The 10,740-nt window shown below is 40.2% G+C and overlaps 1 protein-coding gene across 7 annotated transcripts in view; it reads right to left on the bottom strand.

Moving 5' to 3' along the window:
• agfg1a (ArfGAP with FG repeats 1a) overlaps positions 1-10,740 on the bottom strand; it is a 31,963-nt gene that overhangs the window by 2,849 nt on the left and 18,374 nt on the right. For 4 of the 7 annotated variants that reach the window (XM_047391285.1, XM_047391286.1, XM_047391287.1 and 1 more), the window contains 5 exons: positions 6,739-6,925; positions 6,322-6,398; positions 3,986-4,093; positions 1,327-1,479; positions 336-430 (listed from right to left, as the gene is read on the bottom strand). In XM_047391285.1, coding sequence (XP_047247241.1) covers positions 336-430; positions 1,327-1,479; positions 3,986-4,093; positions 6,322-6,398; positions 6,739-6,925 — 620 coding nt within the window. Of the gene's footprint in view, positions 1-335; positions 431-1,326; positions 1,480-3,985; positions 4,094-6,321; positions 6,399-6,738; positions 6,926-7,541; positions 7,758-10,740 lie in introns of all 7 variants that reach the window. The other 3 variants (XM_047391281.1, XM_047391282.1, XM_047391283.1) reach the window with 1 other exon arrangement.

The following is a 10,740-nucleotide window of genomic DNA, read 5'->3' as shown; positions in this document are numbered from 1 at the left end:
GTACTTAGGCCCTCAAGGCCCAGTCATGGACCAATGTTTAAACTTCCTATTAATTGTTTATAATTGATATTCCTTTTTTTTTTTTTAAAACACATGCAAAAAATGTCAAAGAGGTATCTTTAATATCCCCCCCCAAAAAAACACCCATAAGTTATACTGAAATCCAGAGTCTTTCTGAGGGGTGAAGAGCTCAAAACTGCGTGTAAATTTCTTATTATTCTAGACTCTAAATTTAAGTTTCATAATTTTAAACAGATAAGACTATTTTTATGACAAAAATTGAATTCCTGTGTTAAATTTTATATCTACCAGAAAAAAGATATTACCATACTAACCAGAAAGGGGTTGCTAGGGACAATGGGGGCTGCCATTGGTTGTCCAAAAGGAGTCACGACAGGCTTTGTCTGGCCATAGGCTGGGAATCCTCCACCTGAAAGACAAGCACACTGCTGTTATGTGAGAAAACCCAAACATACTACAGACATCATAAACTTACTAAGAGTGTTTTAGTATTCTTGTATTAGTATATTGAACAAGTTGGCATCAGTGTGTGTGGCTGCTCGTCGGCCTCTGCTTCATTTGTATTTGTTGGTGCTGCTTCTAAATCTAGTCATCCAACAAAGGGAGTCTTTGCTGGTGTATGAAAGCCCAACATTGCTAAAATCTCCACCTTCCTCGCTAAAACATAGCCGTATTTAATAATGTTGGACATCAAACCTTGTCTTCGCTTCTGTCAGGAAGTGAAGACTCACTTGTACTGGGTTCCCACACTACCACAGCGGAAGCGCCGTCCCCACCGTGGTAAACCACGTAGATGGATGGTAAAACATCCTGGTGCATGGTTATCTGCTATGAAATGGACTATTTTTGGGAGGATTTCTGCCTCGTCGCCTGCTGGATCCAGTTGATCCTTTCCTGGTATCCTTGGTCGGGTTTGGTCAGGACGAGGCTCATCAGATCCATCACCCGTGCCCCCTCCGGCTTAACCTGCGCTGGGAAAATCTCCAGAACTGGACACCGCTGCGCCGTTGTCCCAAACTTGAGGAAGCCCATGCCCCATGCATCAGCTCCTGCCAGGGTTTGTCTGGTGAACATCAGACCCCTGGTAGATAAGACTTTTATTCATGGTGTTTTCTCTACTTCCCATAAACTGGATTTTCTGTCACTGAGACATGGCCCATTGAGGACAGTGCCCTATCCGAACTTTTACCAGCGGACTGCAGATTTTTTAATCACTTAGGCGTAATGTGACAAAGATTGGTTGCATGATCTACAAATAGACACACATACACACACACACACACACACACACACACAGACACATACCATTGTGTTGTTGAGGAAACACAGGAGGCTGAGTGAAGGGGGGCTGGCCCGGAAAGGGTTGTTGGAATGTTCCACTAAAGCTGGTAGGGAGATTGAAGGCGGCAGCATTTCCAAATCCTGCTGGCATACTCATGGAGCCTGTGCCAAAGGGTGCTGCAACACAGCAGAAAGAAACAGGATTCACGTCTCAAAAATACGGTTTAAATAGGCTGTAACCAGGAATAAGAGAAAAAATGTACACCTTATTTATCAAAGTAACAAGCTTTACACAAAAAAAACATGACATTTTAACAGGAGTCTTTCTACTTTTGAGAGTCAATGTAGACAACGTAAGACAAGAACCCAGAACCTTGAGTTTAGAATCTGAGCATCCATGAGCATGCAGGTAAGAACTGGGCTCAAACTACATTAGGTCCGACAGCTGGCTGCCTTTAGATAACACAAATGCTACCTTCAAGATCTATTTCTCAAACTCCATGACCTTTAAAATCAAAAAGATAAGACATATGAAGCCTTTCTAAACGGACGCCAAAGGGCAGATTCCTCTTTCCTACCTCGCTTTTGCCCGACTGGCTCCGAAAGTGTAGCAATCTGAGAACAGCATCAGATCTGCCAAAACTGCTTTTACAATGATGAAATCAATGCTAGTAAGACACTCTCAAATGACCCTCTGCATTCAAAAGACTACTCCTCATCTAGCCACGCTTCCGGTCTAAAACCTAAAGACACTTCTGCTCTACTGCTCTCAAAATCTTTTAAATCAACTAGAAGAAAAAAAAAAAATACAATGCCAGTTTCACTACCTATTCCTGCCTATGGCTTTGGTCGGTTTTCACACAGATGTACAGAACAGAACAACTTTAGGTGCACTTCAATGAGACAGCTACACCGTTAGCAGCAGGCTGAGCTGTAGCAGAGACCTTAGTTCTAAAGTTATTTGATGATGGAAATGATGGAAACATCTGTAAGCTCTAAAATGGGTGTTGGACACTTTTCAGATCTAACCTGCCTAAGCACTCAAGGTATCAAGGGAAAAGCAGAGACGAGATAAGATGAGCAATGAAGGCTCTTCCTCACGACCCCTTCTTTTTGCCAAATACTTTTCCTTCTTGGGCCTGCTTCTTGACTAAATGACCAATTGGAATCAACTTCAAGCTCATTGCCTATATAGATGTAAGAGCACAGCACTCGCCTAAAGACATGAGTCATTTATTATTCCTGCAACAAAGTACTAATATAACTGTTCTATCAAGCCAATGAAGTATTTAGGGACCCAGTATTTAAGGAAAATATAGTTATACATGTCAGACCAGGCCGAGGCCCCCCTTCATTGATTACAGCTCGGCATTCAATACCATTATCCCCAGCAGGTCAGTCACCAAACTCCATGACTCGGGTGATTATGGGACACATTATGCACAGGGATCAGAAACATCCAGACTGATCGCCCACAGAGTGTAAAACTGGGCCCTCATCTATCCTCCAGTTTGTCTCTCAGCACAGGTGCCCCTCAAGGCCACATACTACACACATGACTGTATCGCCACTCGCCCCGTGTGTGAATGTGGAGAGGTGGATATGAGTGATGGCATTAGTTTTAAAGATTACGTTGGTACTTTCGTTGTGCTGTTTTTAGCGTACAATGATAATAAATTCTGAATTCTGAAAATGAAACGTCCCTTTAGGCCTCCTATCTACAACCCCGCTAATGCTATAGCCTATTAGTGGTTCTAGTAGCATGCACATAGAAACCCAAACATGAGGTGAAAAGCACTAGCAGATCTAGTGTATGGTCGCCATTCGTTATTGACCTCTTCTGGTTAAAAATGGTTGCCAGAATTGAGTTTAACTCAATAATGATCGCCACCAAAGCAAGTAAATCTTTGTTGCCTTAAACAATAATACGAAGAATTATTATAAAATATATTTTCTTCTAACACTTCTATGTTTAGCACTTCTACCATTTAAATAAATGTAGCACCAAATAGCTCAGTGCTTAAAAATCGAATCCCAACAAATATATTACCTACTGATTGTTTTGTTAGCTACTGTTATGGATTAAATAAAAACAAAAACAACATTTCAGCCTGAAAATGAAGCCAACATTTTACCAGGAGAAACTGGGAGTTTAAAACCAAACACAACCACACCCTATAACCTATAAGGTAAAATGTTGACAACAGGAGGCTATATCTATATATTTTTTAATACACAACACTTGTATCTGCAGCTTATTACGAAAGAGGTTTACACAGAGAAGCATTAGTCAGAGTCAGTTCACAGCACACCAGTACAAAAGTAGGCAAACACCCCAAAGCGACCTACCAAAGGTGGGGGTATAACACTGCCAATGAAGGACCCTCATCAAGCCTGTGCAATATGATAAAAATAATCTGTCAATCTCAAATTCTGCATTTTACAGATTATCTTATCCTGTACGTTTACAGCAGAGAATGTAAACACTGGTGTCACTGTCCATTCCTGAGAGAGTCTTTGTAGCTTTAACTTAGGGGCTTCTTACCTTCACAACCAATTTGGAATTTTCTCCTCCGCTTTATTGCTAAACAAAATTTTACAATGTTCCTCACATAAAGAATTTTATCCCGACGTCTACAATTGCTAAGAATCAGGATTCACAGACACGTGCCAAAAAACAGACCTGCTGCGGCTGCCACACTCGCTGCTCTGCCGTTGCATTGGAATGGGTTGGTGGGAGGTGCTGCAGGGGCGACACCAGCAGCTACAAACGGATTAGTTGATGGTGCCGCTGGAGGAAACAAAATGTGAGAAGAAGGTGAGTAACAGGACAAAAACATGGCCAAGGCCTAAACGAGTACAAAACGACTGCTTTACAAAGGGTTCCAAATATAAAACAAACTATTTAATAAAACAGTAGTGTTTCCATGAATGGTGTGAAATAACAGGATTCAAATAAAGTGGATAATAAAGCTTCAAATGGCAGTTTCACCTCAAAAGCCACCCTAACATCTTTACAAACATTGAAATGACAATTTAAAAAATGAGACAGGTACATCAAAGTATAAAAAAAAGACTCCTATAACACAGAAAACTGTCTGCATAGCTACATACTGACATCGTAACTTAGTCTGTGGGGCAATATGGCTCACCGCCCCGGGTGATGTTCCATCAGGGGGTGGCACAACTGGTCAATATTTTTTTTTTCTTGCATCTCCAAACAATGGGAAGTGGACACCCTGCCTTGGGTTGTTACAGTGTAAGTAATGTGCACAGATATCTGCTGCAAGTTAATGGCACCGAGGTGGTATTGGAGTGGGAGAATCCCATTTAGTGCTAAATTAAAGGGCTTTTTCAATCTTTTGAAGGAATCTGGACTGCATTTCATCATCCCTGGTACAAAACAGAAGAGACTCAAACTCGTAAAGGGTAAAACATAGTCGGGGGTACTATAAGCAGCGTGGACTGTCCGTGGACGATTGAGGCTTCATAGTCAAGTGTACCAATTTACTACATTCATGGCGACAAATTCCTATGTTTCCCACACTTTTTGCCATGGTGTCATCGGACGGGGGGAGGCAGAGCTACTTTGCCGTGTACCTTTGGAAAAACAAAAATAAAAGAATGTGGTATAATTAAAGGCCCATAAACCAGGAGTCAAAGTACATGGATTCAAAGTACGTAAATTCAAAGTACGCGGATTCAAAGTACGCGGATTCAAAGTACGCAGAGTCAAAGTACGCAGGGTCAAAGTACGCAGAGTCAAAGTACGCGGATTAAAGTACGCAGAGTCAAAGTACGCAGAGTCAAAGTACGCAGAGTCAAAGTACGCGGATTCAAAGTACGCAGAGTCAAAGTATGCAGAGTCAAAGTATGCAGAGTCAAAGTATGCAGAGTCAAAGTATGCAGAGTCAAAGTACGCAGAGTCAAAGTATGCAGAGTCAAAGTACGCAGAGTCAAAGTATGCAGAGTCAAAGTATGCAGAGTCAAAGTATGCAGAGTCAAAGTATACAGAGTCAAAGTATGCAGAGTCAAAGTATGCAGAGTCAAAGTACGCAGAGTCAAAGTATGCAGAGTCAAAGTATGCAGAGTCAAAGTATGCAGAGTCAAATTACGCAGAGTCAAAGTACGCAGAGTCAAAGTACGCAGAGTCAAAGTATGCAGAGTCAAAGTACGCGGAGTCAAAGTATGCAGAGTCAAAGTATGCAGAGTCAAAGTATGCAGAGTCAAAGTATGCAGAGTCAAAGTATTCAGAGTCAAAGTACGCAGAGTCAAAGTATGCAGAGTCAAAGTATGCAGAGTCAAAGTACGCAGAGTCAAAGTATGCAGAGTCAAAGTATGCAGAGTCAAATTACGCAGAGTCAAAGTATACAGAGTCAAAGTATGCAGAGTCAAAGTACGCAGAGTCAAAGTATGCAGAGTCAAAGTACGCGGAGTCAAAGTATGCAGAGTCAAAGTATGCAGAGTCAAAGTATGCAGAGTCAAAGTATGCAGAGTCAAAGTATGCAGAGTCAAAGTATGCAGAGTCAAAGTACGCAGAGTCAAAGTACGCAGAGTCAAAGTATACAGAGTCAAAGTATGCAGAGTCAAAGTATGCAGAGTCAAAGTACGCAGAGTCAAAGTATGCAGAGTCAAAGTATGCAGAGTCAAAGTATGCAGAGTCAAAGTACGCAGAGTCAAAGTATACAGAGTCAAAGTATGCAGAGTCAAAGTATGCAGAGTCAAAGTACGCAGAGTAAAGTATGCAGAGTCAAAGTATGCACAACTATTTTTTGCTCTTACGGCCTGGGCTGAGTTGATCCACATTGAGCAAAGAGTTTATTTACAACACAATCTGCAATTAGTCTGACCTTTAATCTTTTAGGAAAAACTGAAACATGGGTGGAGGGGTTCACCTAGGCTGCCACTCAGTCAGGAACTGCCACCGAATGATATGATGGTATTAGAAGTTTGAGCAGGCAACATATTTTGAATATTTTATTCTGTTATCATATACGTAACAAAAATAGATTCACTTACCTCCAAAACCCTGAGGCATGCCAGGCATCACTTGATGTGCTTGTGCTGAGGACACCGTCTCTGAGCCAAATACACCACTGTAGTAACAGAGAAAGAAACAGATTACATAACTGTATTTATTAGACTGCTACATCCCTAATACAGTCTAACTGCATAATATTCAAACTATCAACTATCCTATTGCCATAGTTCACAACCAGCTGATGCAGTGAAATCCTTTAATCATGTTCTAATAAAACATAATCTTTAATGTCTATCAATAGCCAAGCAAATAAGGATTGTTGCATGGATTATATGAACGAATAAAACACACACACACTTATACAAAACATTGAGACAGTTGCACATACAATATATTAAGCTCCATCGTAGCCAGTGCCTTTCTCATAAGTGTGTGCAGTTAGTGCTGAATCTTACCCTTGGGAAGTGCTAGAGGTGTTGTAAACACTGGTGGCAGGTGCTGAGGAGCTGAAGACCGTATCAAGCTCTGCGAGAGCAGCATAACGGTCCCCTCCAGTGAAACCTGTTGGCTGCTTCTGAGGTAAACCAGCAACTCCTGCTGAGGCTGCAGTGGCAGAGATCATGCCTCCAGGAATACCACCCCCTGGAAGAGAAGCACATGAAAAAAGAGCTGGGTTCGATCTACCTTACGGGAAAAAGTCTGTCAACTCTGAAAGGCACAAAACAAAAGGTCCCAAGAGCTGCCATATATAACCTATTAAAAAATGGGAAACAATAGTCAGTTATTGACAAATTGGTGTAGTTGGATAAAAAGAATAAACTAAAACCAGTCCAAAAGAACTCAAAGATGCCAGAATTCTCATTAAAATGTTCCACCGGATGGCACTTTGTAGAGTTAGGAGAGTTCGCAGCAGCCTGTGGTGTTTGTTGAGGCTGCTTCAGCATCACTATGGCCATAATGCTTAGGGATGAAAAAACAGCTTGAACTAAAACTTGAACGTTGATTTACGATAAAACAATGATCAAAATTCAATGTTTGCTTGAAAACTTCAAAATCAGTACAGCAGTACATAAAATCAACTCATATTTTAAAGCATCTGAGCATGACCCGACCTTGATAAAGAAAAAAAAAAAAAACTTCAGGGGTTTCAATCCTCGAGTTTATAAGCAAGGTTTAATTGTATTCTTGATTATTTTGAAGTGATCCCGTTGCCCTGGCAGCTAAAATCTACAATACTGGCTGGGCCATAGAGGTTTACCTTGCTCTGTTTCGGCAGAGCTAAACATGTTATCCAGGTCAGCCAGGAGTGCGTATCTATCGGCGGGAACGTTAGTACTCTGTACAACGTCTTTGCCAGATCCTGTGGAGTTACTCTGGGAGGAGGAACTGAAGGATCCAAAGTCAGCACTACACGATTTGGGGAAGTTGTCAAAATTTGCAAAATTGGCATTTGCTAATCCCCCTGAGGCGCTACCTGCATGAAAGAGAGAAATTAACAAGGTCATAAGGGAAGCCTTGATTGGAAAATTTGAGCAAATATCAAAACAGAGTGGTAAGGGAGAGAATAATCTGCATGGAGGGTACTGTGTGAATTATACCATGCTGGGGAAGGAAGACCAGCAACACCTAAAGGAAAGTGAGCAATGATTGCCAATAGTAACGGCTTTATACTGAGTAACAAGAAAAACGATGTGGGGAAGAAGTTCTGGATTTTGTGTCTCTGTTAGACATGACACCTGCAATTTAGCCCTTAGATATGGGAAAGACAAAAACAACAATTGTATTTAAGTATGGTGACAAAGGAAAACAAAACATGGCAAATGCCTCCTTGTTACAGAAAGTAAAAAAAAAAAATCTATTTTCAGTTTTTCTGCAAGAGATTCAATTGAACAAAGGAAATGCTGGTATTTTCTATTATTACCCAAGATGCGTTTTCCTTTCAATATATGTTAGAAAAGACTGCACATAAAAATGCACCTTCTGCTCTAAGCAGATATGCTGCTAACCCTAACCCTTTGCCTCGGAAGTAGGACTCAAATCTGGGAATGACATCACACCAAACCTAACAATATTCCACTTGCAAGTCGGAAAACAAGGTGAATTGTTTAGTTCTGTGGCCAGGCTAACTGCTTTTCAAATGCTAGTCAACTGAAACCCTAAAGGAACAATACACTGTGTGCCAATGATCCGACGAGACAGAAGTACAAATACACTGCCAATTACTGGAACTTTCAGTTTTGTACATGCGAGAGAGGTAGGATTTTTTTTTGGAAAACCTTGAACTAAACAATGTTGGTTTTTCCAAAACAAACTTGAACTGAGTGCTGCTCTCATTGTAAAACAACAAAAACAAAATCATTAAAGAGAAACAACTATATTCTTGCCATCTTTACTTGAAACTTTAAAAATTGAACTGTCTTAAGAAACAAAACTGATGGGTTTACTGAGTTTGTTTATTTTGCGTCCTTTTTTATCTACTGTGGAGGAGCCTGCTGCAAGCAGGGACTCTCCAGGTAGGTTTGTAGGCACAGCAGAGACAAGCTGAAGGTACAAGTTTATAAATTTTGTCAACTAACATTTCTCTCCAAGTATCTTAAAGCTAAGTTTAACTGAAATATCCAGTCAGATTTTGTTTTTTAATGTACATTAATGAGGATTTGCTAGCTGCCGAGTCTTTCCATATACTTTCAGACTCATTTGGCTTTCGGATGTCTTAAGCAAGAAAATGTTTAAATGAGCAGTTTTCAGGGGAATTAAGGGATGAGAGTACAATTTATCTGTGGAGAATGTAAATTTAATTCAGAAATAACAAGGGTGAACTACGAACCTGAATTAATTTAAGTTTTAACCTGTGTGAACTGAACTACCTCAGGTTAGGGATGAACTTGGACGAGCCTTGCACTTTCCGACGCATTATTCCAACTTCAGTGCGTGTTCCAGTTAACATTTTAGACAAAGAAGATGGATTACACCTTTTAATCACAAAAGGAACGCAAGCGGATTTTAAGACCTTGTTACAAAATCCAATGGAACCCAAAAAAGCAAACATACCATGTTGAATTATTTTTGGCAGGACTAAAAGCATATCTTTAATGGGAAAGATTCAGTTTTAGGAAAACAACTATCTTCATACAGTAGTGCCATTAAATGGAAATGAGTTGTTGTACAATTGTTCCTGTTTGCTTTTACTTGCTTGAACTATTCAAACCCTGTTCAGATGATCCAGAGGCTTCAACCCACATCATTCACAGTTGGTTTCTGTTCACTTCATTATTATCTCCAAGTAGATGCCTGAGCCTGAGTTGCCAGAGATGGAAAATATGAAATGAATTGTATCTCTGGGACAAGATAGGAATACGGTGCTGAAAGGTTACAGATTCCAATATGCTTAAGAAATATGTGCATATTTCTTTAAATAGATGGTGTTTATTGAGTTCAGTCTTGGGTAGCCATAGAAAATGTCCATTGACAGAAATAAGATGGCTTAAGGTTTCTGCACATCTTGCAGATTCTTTAGTTATTCTTTAAAAAAATGAGCTAACATTATATTCTAGAGACTCAGCAGATTTGTAACAATGTTAATAATTAAAAATAACTCATGAGAAGATCATAATCACTGTGCTGTGTTCTAAATATTGGTCTAAACATATGGTTCTAACCTCTTTTTTGTCTGGATCTTATTACACTGTCACATATTTATATAGCTTTTTAAAGATGTTCGCAACAACTACAAGAAAATAAAACAATCAATCAGGCAAGAAAAAGATAACGCAACTAACGATTATTTTGCTAACCGATTAATCTGTTGACTATTTCTTCTATGAATCGATTAATAATCGGAGAGCAAAAAGTGTTTAATAGGAGATTTTTGCAGAATTTGAACCAGGTGGAACTAAAGCTTTGCCACTTGAGGAGTTCTGGATAGAGCATATTTGCAGACAAAGAAGGTTCTTAATCTTAAATGAAATATATATATATATACTTTTGTAGTTTTGGCATAATTACTCCATTGAGTGGGTTGCCCAGAGAGAGACTTACTGTGGGAACTCTGGAGAGGCAGAGCAGAGGTAAACTCACCCACACTGCGGCTGGATGACAGCACAGTGAACGCTGGCAGACAGAATTTAAAGGAGGAGAAATGGTGCAATAAGGTACAAAAGATGACAGAAGAGGGGAAAAAAGTAATCAAACGTGGTAAAAATAAAGGCGTTGACATTTATAAACTGTTCTGGAGCAAAGTATGAGCAGACAGACAGTCAGTTGTTCAGTGTTTGTGACAAAGACACTGATGCAAAACTCAAGAGAGAGAGGTGCAACAGAAATGGCAGAGAGAGAACAGCTCACACCTAGACAGACAATAAACTTGTCCAGTAGGGGGCAATGCAGCACACAGACGCTTCCTGCAGCGGGTTTGTGTGTGTGTAAGTGTGTGTGAATGAAAAAAGGGTTCATTCACA

Source organism: Girardinichthys multiradiatus, chromosome 18 (genome assembly GCF_021462225.1).
Source record: "Girardinichthys multiradiatus isolate DD_20200921_A chromosome 18, DD_fGirMul_XY1, whole genome shotgun sequence".
Taxonomy (NCBI): Eukaryota; Metazoa; Chordata; class Actinopteri; order Cyprinodontiformes; family Goodeidae; genus Girardinichthys; species Girardinichthys multiradiatus.
Note: the sequence above shows the minus strand (reverse complement) of the source record. Positions and strands in the feature narration are given on the sequence as shown.